The sequence below is a fragment of the Eretmochelys imbricata genome, chromosome 9 (genome assembly GCF_965152235.1).
Source record: "Eretmochelys imbricata isolate rEreImb1 chromosome 9, rEreImb1.hap1, whole genome shotgun sequence".
NCBI lineage: Eukaryota > Metazoa > Chordata > Testudines > Cheloniidae > Eretmochelys > Eretmochelys imbricata.
This window is the reverse complement of record NC_135580.1, coordinates 98,210,093-98,229,516: the sequence shown is the minus strand read 5'-3', so window position 1 is coordinate 98,229,516 and position 19,424 is coordinate 98,210,093. Positions and strand designations below refer to the sequence as shown.

At 45.6% G+C, this 19,424-nt stretch overlaps 2 protein-coding genes across 12 annotated transcripts in view; one reads left to right on the top strand and one right to left on the bottom strand.

Moving 5' to 3' along the window:
* Positions 1 to 7,961, bottom strand: part of LOC144269834 (P2R1A-PPP2R2A-interacting phosphatase regulator 1-like) — a 35,394-nt gene extending 27,433 nt beyond the window's left edge. For 6 of the 7 annotated variants that reach the window (XR_013347055.1, XR_013347056.1, XM_077825759.1 and 3 more), the window contains exons 1-8: positions 7,710 to 7,961; positions 6,099 to 6,177; positions 4,199 to 4,255; positions 3,663 to 3,706; positions 3,527 to 3,581; positions 3,214 to 3,315; positions 2,335 to 2,423; positions 552 to 616 (exon numbers count right to left, since the gene is read on the bottom strand). Coding sequence is in view for 5 of the 7 variants with exons in the window: in XM_077825759.1 (XP_077681885.1) it covers positions 552 to 616; positions 2,335 to 2,423; positions 3,214 to 3,315; positions 3,527 to 3,581; positions 3,663 to 3,706; positions 4,199 to 4,255; positions 6,099 to 6,177; positions 7,710 to 7,825 (607 nt within the window). In the remaining 2 variants the exon portion in view is untranslated. The remainder of the gene's footprint in view (positions 1 to 551; positions 617 to 2,334; positions 2,424 to 3,213; positions 3,316 to 3,526; positions 3,582 to 3,662; positions 3,707 to 4,198; positions 4,256 to 6,098; positions 6,178 to 7,709) is intronic. The other variant, XM_077825756.1, reaches the window with a different exon arrangement.
* A 10,316-nt stretch (positions 7,962 to 18,277) lies between these two features.
* LOC144269884 (P2R1A-PPP2R2A-interacting phosphatase regulator 1-like) overlaps positions 18,278 to 19,424 on the top strand; it is a 28,622-nt gene continuing 27,475 nt past the window's right edge. For 4 of the 5 annotated variants that reach the window (XM_077825888.1, XM_077825887.1, XM_077825886.1 and 1 more), the window contains exon 1: positions 18,278 to 18,732. In XM_077825888.1, the coding sequence (XP_077682014.1) occupies positions 18,278 to 18,732 (455 nt within the window). Of the gene's footprint in view, positions 18,733 to 18,853; positions 18,867 to 19,424 lie in introns of those variants that run through there. The other variant, XM_077825889.1, reaches the window with a different exon arrangement.

The following is a 19,424-nucleotide window of genomic DNA, read 5'->3' as shown; positions in this document are numbered from 1 at the left end:
GATTGTCAATTTCAAGTTTAATTTTAAATAGGTTTACTTTAAAGACAAACCTTTATTTAATTTAAATCAAAATCCAATTTTGATTTTTTTTAAACTATGTTTTGATCCACCTTGCCAGAGAATCTAAAAAAACTTTAAAGGTGAAGCATATTTATCTTAGAATTAGTCTTAATTTACAGCTTCCTGCAGCTAAAAATGATTGCCCATCTAGCATAGATTTTTATGTACATCTGATTTTTAGCAAGTCAATCTTTCCAGTCTCCAGCCCATGTTTACTAATAGTCAAAGGTGAAAAACATTCCAAGTTTTAAATAGTAAATACAAGTAACTATTTTAAAAGTAATTGTAAAGTTTAGTAGAAGTCAGATTTATAGTATTTTAGGCAAGCCCTTTTGTTTTATTTTACAGCTGGAAGTTTGGATTGGCAAATTCCAATACATCATGGAGGAGCACGCACTATATTTTGAGGAAAGGCTACTGCTTAGCTTAGCATTAGGATTTAAAGGCAGAAAGTCTATCATCTCTACAATATCAGAAGTATTTAAACATACCTTTCCTTTTAATGGGACCAAGAACACTGGGCCTGATACAGTTGATTGGACTCTGACTCCTCCTGCTAAAAGAGCCAATACTGGTATCAATAAATTCTAAAAAGTTTAAGCTTGAACTAAATGTTTTATATACTACATCAATATACAACCACATTTTAAAAAGTGAATTCCTGTTTTAAAACAGTTCTGTACAGTTCAAATACGTAGGCAATTGGGAGTCTGATACTGTAGTTAAACAGAAAAGTTAGGTTTTGAATGGTGTTGTCTCGTTAGAGAAGGACTGTTAGGATATAGATATTCAGGCCTGTCAGCAAAGGCCTGTACTCTAAGAATTTAGGTGTATTTTTATCACTTGGCTAGTTATAGAGGTATAAAAGAATCAAAATCACTGTCTGCCGGTGTAAGGTCCTTCTCTTACTGCGACAGTCTGAGGCCCTGTTCTTAGGCTAAGGCCTTTGGCTAAGCAGCAGAGGCAGCCATAAGCTGGGAAGCGACCGGTCACATCCTCACACTCCAAACTAGTCACATTGAAATAAGGTGCTATTGGGCTGTTAGGAATATACTCCTGTCCTGATAATGCCTGTCACCTCCAGAGAAAGGGAAGTGCCTAGAAGATGTAAAAGGAAACTTAGTTTGATAGCATCCTGTCTGGCAAGAACTCACTTATCAATAGCTGTGATGTGAAATCCTCACTTCTGTATTGTTTTGTCATTATAGTTCCCACTTTGCCATTGTTTGTCTGTATAAAGTCTGGTTCTGTGATTGTTTGTCTGCTATATAATTAATTTTGCTGGGTGTAAACTAATTAAGGTGGTTGGATATAATTGGTTAAATAATCATGTTACAATATGTTCAGATTGGTTACTTAAATTTCAGGAAAATGATTGGTTAAGGTATAGTAAAGCAGAACTCAAGTTTTACTATATAGTCTGCAGTCAATCAGGAAGTGAGGGGGTGGGTATGGGGAGGGCAGAAATGGGAACAAGGAATGGGGGTGCGGAAATTGGAATCATGTTTGGCTAAGGGCAGGAATGGGAACAAGAACACAGGTGTAAGGCTCTGTGGTGTCAGAGCTGGGAAGGGGGACACTAAGGAAGGAAACTGGAATCATGCTTGCTGGAAGTTCACCCCAATAAACATCGAATTGTTTGCACCTTTGGACTTCGGGTATTGTTGCTCTCTGTTCATGCAAGAAGGACCAGGGAAGGAAGTGGGTGAAGGAATAAGCCCCCTAAAAAGGATATCTACCATATGATCTTTGGTAGATCATTTAATTTCTCTTTACTTGTGGAATGTCAGTCTCATTTTATCCATTTGTAAGTTAGGTATACTGCTTGTATACATCTGAGGGATTTAAAAAGTTTGCCTCATAAGCATTAGGAGATTCTCTATGAAGGACCCAGTCTAATCTAAATTTAAAGAGAATTCAAAGAATGCTAGCATTCAACTTCCTCTTGCAAAGTTGAACATTCAAAATTTTGGGGGATGTGGGGCAATGGTGGGGTCTCTAATTTCAACATCAGGGCAGTTTAAAAAGAAAAAAAAGCTTTCAATATTTTGTCAGCAGGTCATTTTTAAAGGAAACTTCAGCCACCTTTTAAAGCAGGACAAAACTAGAACCATCCAGAAGTCACTTTATTAATGGATTCCAGTTGAGATTACAAATGAAAATTGCTTCAAATCAATTTCCAGGCCTGAATTTTAATACTGAACTGTCTTAAACTGCCAGATTATTATTGAAACTAAGTCAGTATGCATTTGTTACTGAGACAAATTGACTTACTTTGAGAATCGCCTTGTTGGACTAGGAATAGGACTTGGAGGTAATCCATTACTACTCACAAACATTTGTAAGGATGGTGAAAAACATTGCTGGGAAAAGAATTAAACAATAAAATACTTCTGCAACTTGCTTCTAAATAATCAATATTTTTCCCACCCCAACCAAAATCCCCAGTGAAAGTAACAAGGCCAACAACCACCTACTGGAAGCTTGGTAAGAGAGGGAGAAGAAGTGGTGCTGGGGGAGGGTCTTTGTCTCCACTGCACCCTTCCCGGGTTTGCAATGAAGAGACCCAGGAGCAACACAGAATAAAGGGAAAGGGCCATCCTTGTAAACTTAACATGGCCACAGCTGAACTCCTAATCTTTCCTCCCAAAAAGGCTCCAATGACCCCAGGCTATCACTGCTGACACCATCTTTCCCAGCACTCAGACCTGTTCACTGGGGTCTTGCACTCCTCCCTCTCTTCCTCCACACATACACAGCTTGTATCCAAATCTTGCTGCTTCCTCCATAGTATTTCTAAGATCCATCCTTTTCTTTCTTTTTAGGCAGCTTAAAATCTCATCCAGGCCTTCATCTTTCAATTTGATTACCACAGCCGCCTCCCTAGCACCTCCCCTCCCTAAAGCACACAAAATGCAGCTGCTGAAGTCACTCAACGTGGTGAAGGAACCAGGAAGTCAGCAGGTCAGATTTTGCAGGGTTAGGTAGTAAGTTTTAGATATTGAGAAAAGTCAACAGTAGTTAGATTTAACAATGGTTATAGACTTTCTTCTTTAAAAAGAGTAAATTATTTTGGGAGTTTAAAAAAAAATCCTTTGCAGTTCATCTTAATCTGAAATTTGTGTTTTCTTTCTTGTTTTTCATTTATCCTACCTTCCCTATTCCTCGGGTGGGTGAAGGTGCTGGGGAAACTGGGATGAAGTCTATTCTCTTTGGAGAGGAAGATTTCTCGGACTTGTCCAAGTCATTGTCACTCTGGAAATACAAAATGTTGCCCTTATGCTGATATAGTACATATCTTTAGAACCCGAGCCACAACATTTCAATGGCCAAATCAGTGGAACAACTCGAACACCAAACTTATGTTTTCTAAAATTATTTCCAAAGTCATTTCCACTTTTTCCTTAAAGCCAATGGTTAAGCGTAGAAGTAGAATTAAAAATTTAAACATCTGTAAAGAGATTACCAGGCTCAAGCTTTCCTCCCATGACTGGCTTATCTGCATTGCTGTTTGCACTTCCCTAAAAACACAAAAAATCCCATCAGTGGCTACAAAGATGAAAAGTCTGGATACTTTTTTATTTTATTTCAGTCACACTCACCTTTCATGTGCTGTTTCTCTGTTCATTAAATCCACTCCTTCCTCCTGCAGGAGATAAGTGCTATAAGCTTTCATAATATTTAGTTCATCATGGTACTCAAAGCTGAATGAACTCTTCCTAGTTCAGTCATCTGCCTTTAGAATTTAAACAAGCCAGAGTAACACTCCAGAAGGAAAGGCCTGTCATCCATCCCAACTCACCATGTCTCCCTGTTCATCCCAGAGCCCAATACGTAGATCATAATAGTAGCTTTGAAAGTGCTGAAGCACTTCAACATGAAGAAAGAACAAGCCCTATGAGGACACCACTCCAGACTTCAGAGTAGCAGCCGTGTTAGTCTGTATTCACAAAAAGAAAAGGAGTACTAGTGGCAACTTAGAGACTAACACTCTAGGTTAGGGGATGAAACAGAGCTAAATGATTTAATGGAGAAGAAATGCCAGCAGTATCATTTCCATACCAAATACTTCACGAAGAGAAGGAGAGTGAAATATTTTGATAAAATATCACATGTGGAGTAGAATAATGCAATTTACCCTTCTGATTTGATGAAGTCTGCTGCTAGGAATTCGAATGGGAGATGATGACAGCAACTAGAAAAGAGTAAACATCCACTTCTCAATCATAAATCAGTAGTCTGCATACAACTTATTCTCAGTTACCTATGTTCTCTTTAAATTAGAATTAAGATAACCAGGTGTCAATAAGTGCTCAGAACTCAGACCACATTGTAGTAAGATGATAGTTGACCTTAGTATAGCTAGTGCTCTCTTCTTACGAAGTTCATTCCATTAATCAGTGGATGGCACAGTTCTCAGAACTGTAGGAAGCCACTGGCTATTGCCCTCAAATGTAGTAGCAATAATATAAACAATTAAGTTAGGGTACTGGAATAAGAATGTGAGCATGAGTTAGAACAGTGGTTCTCAACCAGGGGTACGCATATCCCTGGGGGTACGCAGATGTCTTTCAGGGGGTACATCAACTCATCTAGGTAGTTGCCTAGTTTTACAACAGGTTACATAGAAAGAACTAGCCAAGTTAGTACAAACTAAAGTTTCAAACAGACAATGACTTGTTTATATGTCTCTATGTACTATATACACTGAAATATAAGTACAGTATTTATATTCCAAAATTTATTCTATAATATGGTAAAAATGAAAAAGCAATTTTTCAGTAATAGTGTGGTGTGACGTTTATATTTTTATGTATGATTTTGTAAGCAAGAAGTCTAGGTGAGGTGAAACTTGGGAGCATACAAGACAAGGGTATAGTAGTCTGAAAAGGTTGAGAGCCATTTAGTTAGAACATTACAAAAATCTAACTTTGTACTTAAGTGGTAAGATATTATTCACATACCTTAAACAATTTCTCTCAGATAAGCTATAATGGTATCACAAATTTTCAGAAGTGCCAGCAGGAAAAGTTGTAGGGAATTTAAATATTGGAAATAGCCCTTTGCAATAAACTTAACCCCTTTGGGGCAAAGATTGTCTCATAGCTAGGTCTGTACAGCACATAGATCTAATTTAGGGCTTTGGGCACTACCATAAAATAAGCGTTTACTATAACTAACAACAACATTAGGCATGGGGAAGACAGTGAAGTGACAGCTCCATAACAAAAAGTTTAGACCCAGAATTCTGTCATTCTTTTGCTATATAAGACAGAGGCAATAGATATTTTATTGATTTTAGGACCTTTCAAATCCCATGACCTCTTTAAAGAGCCAAGACCTACTCTTTACTTCCTATAAAGACAGGAATAAAATGATTTTAGCTGAAAAACAGTAATGCTATTTCCCATGATTTGTCCAAGTTAACAACTGATGGGGAAACATTTAAAGAGTCAAACATCTTTGAAAAGTGAAATAATTACAGGACTGTATGCTGAAAACCCTAAACAGTAAGGAGTAGAGTAACATTCAGCATATGAATTATTCTAAAATTAACTTCTCTTAATCTGTTGCTGTGAAGCCTGCTGTCCACCTCCAGCTCTCATCACCCTATCAGAGAGTCAAGTAAGTAGAAGGTTTGTGGTGTTTTTTTTTTTAGACAGTTCAACTGTGCAGGGTTATTTTAAAATGAGACTGCAATTACTCTTTCCCACAGGCAAATTCCATGCATTGAGCTTTGAGACCAGAAGAGATGCTGGATTCCACTCTGCTATGGTATCCCAACTATGGGCAATGTTAACCAAAACAAAAAGGCAGGGTAGTAATCAGTAATATGCTTTGTGGAGTATCCTGCTTATATCTACAAAATTTCTTGATTTTTCAGAGGAAATTTTCAAGTAATTTAAAGAAATCCATTTTGCAGCCAAGAGGTCTGTAAGAATATTTCAGTACAGCTTTAAATGAAGTTTAAACTTTTTATTTCCCCTCACTCAATTACACACTGTTGAGGTGTGAACACTGCGTTTAAGATTACTTACCATGCTATGACGGTTCATAACTGTTGTACTGTTCCTGCGGGTTCGCAACACATAAGGCTGAAAAACCTGTGAATTATCACTGAAAGAGATTACAATAGTTACTTTAATTTAAGGCACACATCAGTTATACAATCTTTTTGTATTACATTTTTCAAGATACTGACATGTTCCCATTCTATTTGGCATATTATTTCAAAAAACTAGAGAAGGTAAGGGCATGGAGGATACTAGCTTGTCACCTTTGAATAGCTAAGTATCAGGAAGTAGCAGTGTTAGTCTGTATCCACAAAAACAAGGAGTCCGGTGGCACCTTAAAGATTAAGATTTATTTGGGCATAAGCTTTTGTAGGTAAAAAAAGCCACTTCTTATGCTCAAAAAAACCTGTTAGTCTTTAAGGTGCCACCAGACTCAGTGTTGTTTTTTGAAGAGCTTGACTCAAGTTTCTCTCTAGCTGAGTGAAATTAATGGTCTCATTCTACTTTTCAGTATCTGAAATGCTAGTGTTTTTTGATAGATTGCTCAGGGGCCTTTTGTAGACAGCCATATTCCTTAAGTCTAAAAAAAAATTTGTTTTAAAACCAGCTACAAATATGATCTTCAGAAGAGGTTTGGTTGCACAGTTCTAATTAGTGTGTGGTATTCAGCAGACTAGTCCCTTGGACTGAGATTAGCAAGCAGACAGTAGACTGGCATCCACACTCTTGCTTCCCCCAACTAGGGTTTATACCATTAACACAATTCTAGCATTGCAAAGAACCACAAAAGGTTTGAAGAGGTGACAGTTAAACTGAGCCTAACCTACATGGAGAACCTGCAGAATTATATGGAATTAGTTGTCCATAAACATCAACAAGAAGTGAAGCAACTACTGACTGGATGGAAGGGGAGTGCCTGTCTTGCTTGCTCAAAGACTTCGTGCACCCGACAAAAAGGCTGTATAATAGACCCATTTCAGGGCCAGCCCAATGGATTATGGAACTCCTGATTGCACAACGCACTGCATCATGGTTGGGGAGCAGCCACTTGTGGGCATTCTCCCAGCTGGAGACTGTACCGAAGATGGAATAGGGATCAGTTGGATAAGCATCAGATGACCTCCTGAGGTCCCTTCCAACCCTGATAGTCTATGATTCTATGGGGAAAGAAGGGCTGATAGGGAAGGGGATGGATCTTCTACGTCTAACAGCAGGGCAGCAACCATCAAAACCCACAGCTTCCTCTCAGACATGGGGAAGAGGAGCCACAGGATGGCAGGAGGATGCCACAGCCGGGCCCCCATCCCACCTGAGCCCAGGAATGGGCACACCCCAGGCCCAAGTCCCTCAACCCGAGCCTATGGACCACGGGGGGGCTGGCGGCTACCGCACTCCCAGGGTTGAAGTCGTTTCCATCATATACACAGTTTGCTTCAATGGCTCTCAGCACCGCCACTGCAGGAATTGTTCCAGTGCCCTTGCTATGGGGGGGGGGGGGGGCAAGGGGCGGGCCCGGGTCTCGCTCGCCCCTCAGTCCGGGGATGAGGGAACGGGGGGAGGGGCGGGCCTGGGTCTCGCTCACCTCAGCCCGGGGATGAGGGAATGGGGGGAGGGGCGGGCCCGGGTCTCGCTCACCTCAGCCCGTGGATGAGGGGGGCGCTGTTCGATCTCCTCAAGCTCCCCCCGTCGCTCGGGGCCGGCGCGCTCCCCGCCGGCAGCTCCAGGTCCAGCTCCATTTTCTCTTGAGCCATCGCGGCGGCTCCGGCTGCTCCTGCTCCGCCGCGAGGCCCATTCACTGGGGGCGGCCGCAGCGGCTCCTCATGCCGCCCCCCGCCCCGATCCGGCCCGGCCGCCCCTACAGGCCCCGCAGAGGCCGCTGCAGGCAGAGCCCGGGGGCGCTGCGAGCCGGGCGAGGGGGGCGGCACCAGCAGCGCCCCATGCTGGGGAGACGAGAGGGGGCGGCCCCTTCCCCCCTCGGCCGCCGCCGCTTCCTCGGCTCCTCTCGGCTCCCTGCGCGCGGCGCCGGCCTTGCCGCCTCCTCGGGGAAACGAGCGACCGGGCCTAGAGCAGCACCACACAGAACGCGCCGTTACTGGAAGCGCTGCGCATGCGCCACACGCAGCCGGCGGGGTGGGGGAAACTGGTGTGCTGGAAACGCGCATGGGCTCTGTAGCTGCATCATACCAATACGCATGCGTGGAAGAGCCTCATCCGGAGAGCTTTGATTTCAAGGAGAAGCCCGGGCGCCAGGGAAGGGCGGGTACGCTGATTGGCTGAACCGGGAGGGCGTGTATTTGAAATGGCCCAATAGGCAGTAAGAAATTTGACGTTGTATGCAATGGTTGGAGCCGGAGTTTTTGAATTTTGGATGTAGGGAGTGTGGGTTCGAGGCCCCCTGTTAACCACTAGCGCCTTGTGGAATTTTCTTGGAACCTGTTAATTACGGGTTCTGCTTGTGCTATATATTTACTATATTATCCATGGTGGCAACACCTCATAGCCGCTTTCCTATGGTTTGCTCTAGTACACTAGAATATGACCATAACCACATCACATAGTCTGGTGGAGCACCTTTGTGTATCCATCCAATCTGTTAGGTGTTTATATGATTGCCAAAGACAAAGGAAATCATCTGGGATTTGGGGCACCATCGGTGCACAATTTACACCCTTATCTTCAGGAATTTGCTACAAAAATTTGCCCAAATCTGTACAATATGATTCCTGCAAGGATTTCTCACGTAGCGTTTGGCTCTATGTGATCTTATCCTTTGCTGGCCAAGCAAAGCAAGGTCAAACGCTCGACTTGATTGCATTTCTGTCTTTGTCTGCCTGCCCTGTAACATAGTAAGTGAGAAACGTCACATCCACTAGTATGCAACAGTATGGTTTACCAGCACCTTTATGAAGATGCTGTCTTTTTCTCCAGAATCTCAGGTTTTGGGGGTTTTTTCTGAATCTGCAGGAAGCTTGGAACAATAGTTCTGATAGGGTTGCAAACTGTCTAATCACACAAACCCAAACACTTTTGCCCTACCTCTTTCCTTCTCCCAGGCCTTGACCCTCTCACTCCATCCTTCCTCCCTGTGTCGTGGGCTCTTCCCCACTCTCACTTAGGCTTGCCAATCCTCCAGGATTGGTCTGGAGTATCCAGGAATTAAAGATTAATCTTTAATGAATGATTATATCATGTGATGAAATCTCCAGGGATACATCCAACCAAAACTGGCTACCCTACTCTCTCACTTTCACCAGGCTGGGGCAGGGGGTTGGGGTGCGGGAGGGGGCGCCTGGCTGAGGCTGGGGAAAGGGGTGTGGGGTGCAAGCTCTGGGAGTGCTCTGCATGCACCCACAGCTCCCATTAGCCACAGTTCCCAGCCAATATGGAGCTGCGGAATGAGGGAGGGGGTAGCGCACAGAGACCCCCTGCCCTCCCCCATGGGCAGCGGGGATGTGCCGGCCACTTCCGGGAGCGGCACGCAGCCAGGGCAGGCATGGAACCTGCCTTAGCCCTGCTACACCACCAGACTTTTAGTGCCTAAAATCTCCTGGTTTGGCTTCAGTAACCTCTGGGAGATAGAGCCCGATTCCAGGAATCTCCCAGCGAAACCGGGAGGGTTGGTATTCGCAACCCTAGGTGTGAACTGTCCCATTTATTTCAGTGAGGTGTAACTCAGGCCTTATCTCCAGCAGTGGTTTTCAACCTGTGGTCTGCAGACCCCTGCTCGTCTGCAGACTATATCTAATAAGGTGTCTATAAAAGGTTGTCATACAACTGTGGTTTTCTACCTGTGGTGTGTGGATCCCTGGGGGTCCACAGACTATGTCTTAGATTTCCAAAGGGTTCTGCACCTCCATTTCAAATTTTTGACGGGTCCGCAAATGAAAAAAGGTTGAAAATCACTGGTCTACAGTAAAAAGGGTTTGCTGGTATCGTTATAAGGGATATTGGCAAGGTTCCTTCCCCACTCTGAACTCTATGGTACAGATTTGGGGACCTGCATGAAAACCCCCTAAGCTTATTTTTACCAGCTTAGGTTAAAACTTCCCCAAGGTACAAACTATTTTACCTTTTGCCCTTGGACTTTATTGCTGCCACCACCAAGCGTCTAACGAATATATAACAGGGAAAGAGCCCACGTGGAAACATCTTTTCTCCCAAAATGCTCCCAAACCCTACACCCCCTTTCCTGGGGAAGGCTTGATAAAAATCCTCACCAATTTGCATAGGTGAACACAGACCCAAACCCTTGGATCTTAAGAACAATGAAAAAACAATCAGGTTCTTAAAAGAAGAATTTTAATAGAAGAAAAAGTAAAAGAATCACCTCTGTAAAATCAGGATGGTAAATACCTTACAGGGTAATCAGATTCAAAACATAGAGAATCCCTCTAGGCAAAACCTTAAGTTACAAAAAGACACAAAAACAGGAATATACATTCCATTCAGCACAGCTTATTTTATCAGCCATTTAAACAAAACAGAATCTAACGCATATCTAGCTAGATTACTTACTGAGTTCTAAGACTCCATTCCTTTTCTGTTCCCGGCAAAAGCATCACACAGACAGAGAGAACCCTTTGTTTTCCCCCCCTCCAGCTTTGAAAGTATCTTGTCTCCTCATTGGTCATTTTGGTCAGCTGCCAGGAAGGTTATCTTTAGCTTCTTAACCCTTTACAGGTGAAAGGGTTTTTTCCTCTGGCCAGGAGGGATTTAAAGGTGGTTAGCCTTCCCTTTATATTTATGACAGATATATATACTTGAGATAGCTTATAATAAGGAAGTGATACATAGAAATGCTGGTAAAAATATTTATCTTCTGACATGGGTCAGGATTTTTAAAAAGACAGATGGAAAACTGTGGCACTAGATAAAGAGAGAAAGAGAGAGAGATAAGTATGTATGATTACAGACAGGATTGTATTGAAATAGGTGCACCCTATATTTCTATGATTCTATGCATGTCTATTGTATTAAATATATAGATAAAGTAACCATGACAATATGTTATACCAATAAAATAAAAATCAGCAGGATCTTATTAAAGGGGAAAAGGCAAAATGCCACATTTATTGTGAATACAGAAAAAATCATAGTAAGCAGTTAGTTATAGCTATAACATTCTATTCAATTTCATATTTATTCACACATTCATTCATACACACACACACACACACACACAGAGGTTCTGCAAGGTTGTTATCATAGTCACCAGCCTTAGAGCTGCTCATGCCAAGCCATTGGCCAGGTGGCCTAGACATGAGGAGGCAGCAGGGCCTTGTCAGATGTACATCTGATGCTCCTGGAAGTTGGTTTGCAGAATCAGACCTCAAAGTTGTCACTTTCAAGAGTCCTTTTTTATAGGAATTTCTTCCTATGCCAGTCTGTGGGAATTGCTTCATCATGCTGTTGCTGAATCAATCAGCAGATGGCACATTCCTGATGGCTCCGTGCTGCCAGATGTTATCTTGTTCTTTGGTTCTCCCGTTCTTGAGGCTGTTGGGTGGATTCCAGTCTGCCCTCCGGGGGTCCTCTGGTTATTTCCACTTGACGCCTTCTTCAGCCGATGGACACTGGATTCTTAGACTGGCACCTCCCTGATCATTCAGTTATTATCCACACCAAGCATCCATCCACATCCATCCTCTATCTCTATTTTAATCACAATTATTAACAAAGCGAGATGAATACAACAAAAGGGCGGGGAGTCTCTGAGTGCTGTTTCTGTTGTTACAGAGTATTGCTTTGAGTCGCTCTCTGTGTGAGTAGTTGTTCTTACAAATAATTGCTTTGAGAACAGACACTGTCTTAGAATGTACTAACACAATTAGCAGCTTGCAAGTTTCACACAGAGAGGGAGAGAAACAGTACCAAAACCCAAGAGACCTCTTAATTAGTAATACTCTGGAATTTAAACTATGGGGAATCAAACTCATTCGTGATTTTAATACAGAACTTCTTTAATATGATCCAACAAATAGCTATATACAAAAAGAAATATGTGTCATATGAATATGAATAATATGGTATGAGGATTCATAGACAGATACATAGACGGTTATGTATGACCATAGATACATGGATGAGTATATATTTATGGTAATAAGAAGATAAATAGCTATAAGGATATTTAAGATGATAGGTACATATAGATACAGGAGTAGGTATCACAATATATAGAAAAATAAGTTTGGCATAAATACATATTTTAAAGGGGTTTGTACTGCCAAACATCACTGTAGTATCTGAGTATCCTCCATATGAAATAGATTATCAATGATGAAGTTCCTAATGGACTTAATGGAGTCTCTACTTCTTTTTCCTTATCAGATTATAGGAAGATCTATTTAGGTAGCTGCATTAGGGGTAGGTGGTTGATGTGAGTGTTGTTTTGTTTATGGTGGAAGAAGTTTACTAAACAGAAAAGTTTTGAGCATTTAATAAAAGAGTCAGGATTTGTCTAATCTCTGGAAGATAGCTTCACAGCTGTATGTCTACACTATGAAAGTAGGTCAATTTTATAGAAGTCGATTTTTATAAATCCATTTTATATAGTCGATTGTGTATGTCCCCACTAAGCGCATTAAGTCAGCGGAGTGCGTCCTCACTACCGTGGCTAGTATCAACTCACGGAGCGGTGCACTGTGGGAAGCTATCCCACAGTTCCTGCAGTCTCCGCTGCACATTGGAATTCTGGGTTAAGCTCCCTATGCCTGATGGGGCAAAAACATTGTCATGGGTGGTTCTGAGTACATGTCTTCAGTCTCCCCTCCCTCCTTCCCTCTGTGAAAGCAACTGCAGACAATCATTTTGCGCCTTTTTTCCTGGGTTACCCATGCAGACGCCATAGCACGGCAAGCATGGAGCCCGCTTAGCGCACTGCTGCTGTTGCGAGCATTGTAAACACCTCGCACGTTATACTGCAGTAGGTGCAGAACCTGGCTAAGAAACAGCAGCACGAGGATGATTGTGAGGAGGATATGGACACATGTTCCTGAAAGCACGCAATTGGCAATTGGGACATCATGGCGGCAGTGGGGCTGGTTAATACAGTGGAACGCCGATTCTGGGCCCGGCAAACAAGCACAGGCTGGTGGGACCGCATAGTGTTGCAAGTATGGGATGATTCCCAGTGGCTGTGAAACTTTCTCATGCGTAAGGCCACTTTCCTGGAACTCTGTGAGTTGCTTTCCCCTGCCCTGAAATGCAGGAATACCAAGATAAGAGCTGCCCTGATGGTTGAGATGCAATAGTTGAGTGGCAATAGCCCTGTGGAACCTTGCAACGTCTGACTGCTACCAGTCAGTCGGGAATCAATTTGGAGTGGGCAAATCTACTGTGTGGACTGCTGTGATTCAAGTAGCCAATGCAATCACTGATGTTCTGCTATCAAGGGTAGTGACTCTGGGAAATGTGCAGACCTTTGTGGATGGCTTTATTGCTCTGGGGTTCCCTAAGGGGTACTTCTCAATGGTGCTGCAAGCACTGGTGGATCACAAGGGACGTTTCACCAACATCAACGTGGGATGGCCGGGAAAGGTGCATGACACTCGCATCTTTAGGAACTCTGGGCTCTTTGAGCAGCTGCAGGAAGGGACTTACTTCCCAGACCAGAAAATTACTGTTGGGGATGTTGAAATGTCAATAGTTATCCTTGGAGACCCAGCCTACCCCTTGCTCCCATGGCTCATGAAGCCATACACAGGCAGCCTGGACAGTAGTAAGAAGCAGTTCAACAATAGGCTGAGCAAGTGCAGAATGGTGGTAGAATGTGCCTTTGGACGTTTAAAAGCTTGCTGGCGCTGTTTGCTGACTAGGTTAGACCTCAACACAACCAATATATCCATTGTTATTACTGCTTGCTGTGTGCTCCATAATATCTGTGAGAGTAAGGGGGAGACGTTTATGGTGGAGTGGGAGATTGAGGCAAATCACCTGGCTGCCAATTTTGAACAGCCAGACACCAGGGCGATTAGAAGAGCACAGGTAGGCGCACTGTGCATCAGAGAGGCTTTGAAAACCAGTTTCATGACTGTCCAGGCTACGGTATGACAGTTGTGTGTGTTTCTCCTTGCTCCAAACCCACCCCCTTTGTTGATTTTAATTCCCTGTAAGCCAACCACCCTCCCCTCTTCAATCACAGCTGGCAAAGGAAATAAAGTCACTATTGTTTTGAAACCATGCATTCTTTCTTTATTAATTAAAGAAAGGGGAGATAACTGATAAGGTAGCCCAGGTGGGGTGAGGGAGGAGGAGAGGAGGGAAGGACAAGGCCACATTGCTTATTGTAGCCACACTACAAATCATACAAATTTATTTAAATCAATCAAAACTATTTGAATGACAGCCTTCTGTTGCTTGGGCCATCCTCTGGAGTGGAGTGGCTGGGTATCTGGAGCCTCCCCACCGCATTCTTGGGCATCTGGGTGAGGAGGATATGGAACTTGGGGAGGAGGGCAGGCGGTTGTACAGTGGATGCAGCAGTGGTCTGTGCTCTTGTTGGCTTTCTTGCAGCTCCAACAGATGCTTCATCATGTCCGTTTGCTCCCCCCATTAGCCTCAGCATTGCATCCTGCCTCTTCTCATCGCGCTCACTTAATGCTTTCCTGGACTCTGCCACTGAATGCCTCCATGCATTCAGCTGTGCCCTACCAGTGCGGGAGGACTGCATGAGCTCGGAAAACATGTCATTGCGAGTGTGTTTTTTTCCTTCTTCTAATCTGCGATAACCTCAGGGACGGAGATGATAGGGGGAGCATAGAAACATTTGCACCTGTGGAGGGATAAAAAGAGAGAGTAAAATTTAAGATGATACATTTCTGAGAACAAAAGGGAGACTCTTTCACAGTGAATCAAGCAATTCACAGCAGACAGCACATGTGCTTTAGGTACAAGATTGCATATTCCCTTTTATATTGAGTGCCTGCCAGTATGGTGACACATCACACATGGTTGGGCAACAGAATTCAGTTTCCAGGCAGCCATGGTAAGCCAAAAGGTACGCGGGTTTGGCTTCTAACGCCTTCATAACATGTGGGAAGGTTTTCAAACTGCAGCGCCCTCCTTTCCCATAGCAAGCAATGCTGGTTGGGTTTGCCATTTAAAAGGAGGGACTGCGGTTTTTGGGTGGATGTGCAGCACACATCTCCCCCACCCCTCTGCGTGGCTATTTGGCATGATCCCTTCACCCCTCCCCCTGCCGCGTGGCTATTCTCAGGGATGATCCCTTTTAGGCAAACACAAACAGCCCAGCATGAATGGGGTCCTTTTACTGTTCCCTTACAAATAGTCTCCTATTTCAACCAGGTGACTGTGCATGATATCACTCTCCTGAGGCTAACACAGAAAGATATAGCCTGAATGTTGCTCGAATGCGACTAAAACCCAGGACCATTCGCTGCCATGCTTTGTGCTGCAGTGATTCCAGACTACTTGCTACTGGCTTGGCATGGTAAAGTATCTTACCGTGGAGGACGAAATAAGGCAGCCCTCCCCAGAAACCTTCTGCAAAGGCTTTCAGAGTACCTCCAGGAGAGCTTCAAGGAGATGTCCCTGCAGGATTCCAGTTCCATCCTCAGACACATTAACAGACTTTTCCAGTAGCTGTACTGGCTGCGAATGCATCCCAAGTCTCCAGGGCAAATCACACATTAAACACTATTGCTTTTAAACCCTGTACCTTAATTACAAATGTGCACTCACCAGAGGTGCCTTCTCTGCCTTCAGGGTTGGGGATCCCGCCTTGGGAGGGTATTGGCTCCAGGGTGATGAAAAGATCCTGGCTGCTGGGGAGAACGCATTCACCCCTTGCCTGCTGCGCATTCTCCTCCTCCTCCTCTTCCTCATCCACAAAATCCTCCTCTGTGTTGCGTGAGACTCCCCCCTATCAGGTGTCCACGGACAGTGGTGGGGTAGTGGTAGGGTCCCCCCCTAGAATGCCATTCAGCTGATCATAGAAGCAGCATGTATGGGGTTCTGACCCGGAGTGACCGTTTGTCTCCTTTGTCTTTTGGTAGGCTTGCCTGAGCTCCTTGACTTTCACGTGGCACTGCTGTGTATCTCTGTTGTAGCCTCTGTCCTTCATGCCCTGTGTTTAATTACTTATTGCTTAATTACACATTGCATAAAAAGTATTTCCATTACAGGTTCTGAATTTCCTACTCTTTAATTTAATTTAATTAAAGAGTATTCATGAGACAGCAGCTCCCAGGCCACTGAGTTCCTGCCTCCAGCCCAGGGGCTCTCAGCTAACAATCCACAACAAAGTCCCCAAGGATCCAACCTTCTGAAGTTACAGGCAGGGAGCAGGAGCTCGCGGGAACTGCATGGGTCAAGCACAGCCCATCAATAATGGGAAGGAGGACATGCACACACAGCAGCAGCAGCAGTCCCCTGCACAGTAGACCACTTGATACTTGTGCTATGCCGCAAAAAGAAAAGGAGTACTTGTGGCACCTTAGAGACAAACAAATTTATTTGAGCATAAGCTTTCGTGAGCTACAGCTCACTTCATCAGATGCATTCAGTGGAAAATACAGTGGGGAGATTTTATATACACAGAGAACATGAAACAATGGGTGTTACCATATACACTGTAACAAGAGTGATCAGGTAAGGTGAGCTATTACCAGCAGGCGAGTGGGGTGGGACAGGGGGAACCTTTTGTAGTGATAATCAAGGTGGGCCATTTCCAGCAGTTGACAAGAACGTGTGAGGAACAGTAGGGGGTGGGGGAAATAAACATGGGGAAATAGTTTTACTTTGTGTAATGACACATCCACTCCCAGTCTTTATTCAAACCTAAGTTAATTGTATCCAGTTTGCAAATTAATTCCAATTCATCCATCTCTCGTTGGAGCCTGTTTTTGAAGTTTTTTTGTTGATGAATTGCCACTTTTAGGTCTGTAGTCGAGCGACCAAAGAGATTGAAGTGTTCTCCGACTGGTTTTTGAATGTTATAATTCTTGACGTCTGATTTGTGTCCATTTATTCTTTTACATAGAGACTGTCCAGTTTGGCCAATGTACATGGCAGAGGGGCATTGCTGGCACATGATGGCATATATCCCATTGGTAGATGTGCAGGTGAACGAGCCTCTGATAGTGTGGCTGATGTGATTAGGCCCTGTGATGGTGTCCCCTGAATAGATATGTGGACACAGTTGGCAACGGGCTTTGTTGCAAGGATAGGTTCCTGGGTTAGTGGTTCTGTTGTGTGGTGTGTGGTTGCTGGTGAGTATTTGCTTCAGGTTGGGGGGCTGTCTGTAAGCAATGACTGGCCTGTCTCCCAAGATCTGCGAGAGTGATGGGTCGTCCTTCAGGGTAGGTTGTAGATCCTTGATGACGCGTTGGAGAGGTTTTAGTTGGGGGCTGAAGGTGATGGCTAGTGGCGTTCTGTTATTTTCTTTGTTGGGTCTGTCCTGTAGTAGGTGACTTCTGGGTACTCTTCTGGCTCTGTCAATCTGTTTCTTCAGTTCAGCAGGTGGGTATTGTAGTTGTGAGAATGCTTGATAGAGATCTTGTAGGTGTTTCTCTGTCTGAGGGTTTGGAGCAAATGCGGTTGTATCGTAGAGCTTGGCTGTAGACAATGGATCGTGGTGTGGTCTGGATGAAAGCTGGAGGGATGTAGGTAGGAATAGCGGTCAGTAGGTGTCCGGTATAGGGTGATGTTTATATGACCATCGCTTATTAGCACTGTAATGTCCAGGAAGTGGATCTCTTGTGTGGATTGGTCCAGGCTGAGGTTAATGGTGGGATGGAAATTGTTGAAATCATGGTGGAATTCCTCAAGAGCTTCTTTTCCATGGGTCCAGATGATGAAGATGTCATTGATGAAGCGCAAGTAGAGTACAGGCGTTAGGGGACGAGAGCTGAGGAAGCGTTGTTCTAAGTCAGCCATAAAAATGTTGACATACTGTGGGGCCATGCGGGTACCCATAGCAGTGCCGCTGATCTGAAACGTGTGCTATTCCCTTCCTGCCCTCTGGCCCCAGCCGCGAGCAGAAGACAGGATACTCGGCTGCCTGGATCATTGATGTGACCCACAATGGCAGTCCCGATGTTCTTAACCGCTTTCTCTGGGCGTTGATGTACTGCGCAGGCGCAATGGCAACTCAGGCGCCGGGCGCCTCTCTACGGTTACACTGCGCATGTGCTGACACCTCTTGACTCTGCTGCGTCTGTCATTCTGGGTCGCTATGGCGCATGCGTACTGCTTCCCAGCGATTCCCTGGGCCCGGTCGCTTGTTTCCCCGAGGAGGCGGCAAGGCCGGCGCCGCGCGCAGGGAGCCGAGAGGAGCCGAGGAAGCGGCGGAGGCGGAGGGGGGAAGGGGCCGCCCCCTTTCGTCTCCCCAGCATGGGGCGCTGCTGGTGCCGCCCCCCTCGCCCGGCTCGCAGCGCCCCCGGGCTCTGCCTGCAGCGGCCTCTGCGGGGCCTGTAGGGGCGGCCGGGCCGGATCGGGGCGGGGGGCGGCATGAGGAGCCGCTGCGGCCGCCCCCAGTGAATGGGCCTCGCGGCGGAGCAGGAGCAGCCGGAGCCGCCGCGATGGCTCAAGAGAAAATGGAGCTGGACCTGGAGCTGCCGGCGGGGAGCGCGCCGGCCCCGAGCGACGGGGGGAGCTTGAGGAGATCGAACAGCGCCCCCCTCATCCACGGGCTGAGGTGAGCGAGACCCGGGCCCGCCCCTCCCCCCTCAACCCCGGGCCCGCCCCTCCCCCCCATTCCCTCATCCACGGGCTGAGGTGAGGGAGACCCGGGCCCGCCCCTCCCCCCCATTCCCTCATCCACGGGCTGAGGTGAGCGAGACCCGGGCCCGCCCCTCCCCCCCATTCCCTCATCCCCGGGCTGAGGTGAGCGAGACCCGGGCCCGCCCCATCCCCCGGGCTGAGGTGAGCGAGACCTGGGCCCGCCCCTCCCCCCCCATCCCCCGGGCTGAAGGGCGAGCGAGACCCGGGCCTGGCGCCCCTCCCCCCCCATCCCCCGGGCTGAGGGGCGAGCGAGACCCGGGCCTGGCGCCCCTCCCCCCTCATCCCCCGGGCTGAGGGGCGAGCGAGACCCGGGCCTGGCGCCCCTCCACCGCCCCAACCCCAGGCCTGGACTGTGGTGAGAGTTCCTCACCTCATCCACAGACTCCTCCTGTCATATTCCAGGGTGAAATGAAGAGGCCTATTCTCTGGACACAGATTTCTTGCCTCCTTTTTGCATGGCAGAGCAGGAGACGTAGGTTTTGGTCCACGCGTGCTTTCCAGTCCCTTCCCCAGGAGCTAATGCACTGAGGAAGTGCCCAGGCTGGTCTCCATCTTCACCTTGCCTCCCTAAAGTGGCTGTTGGGAACAAGCTCACTTTTGATATTT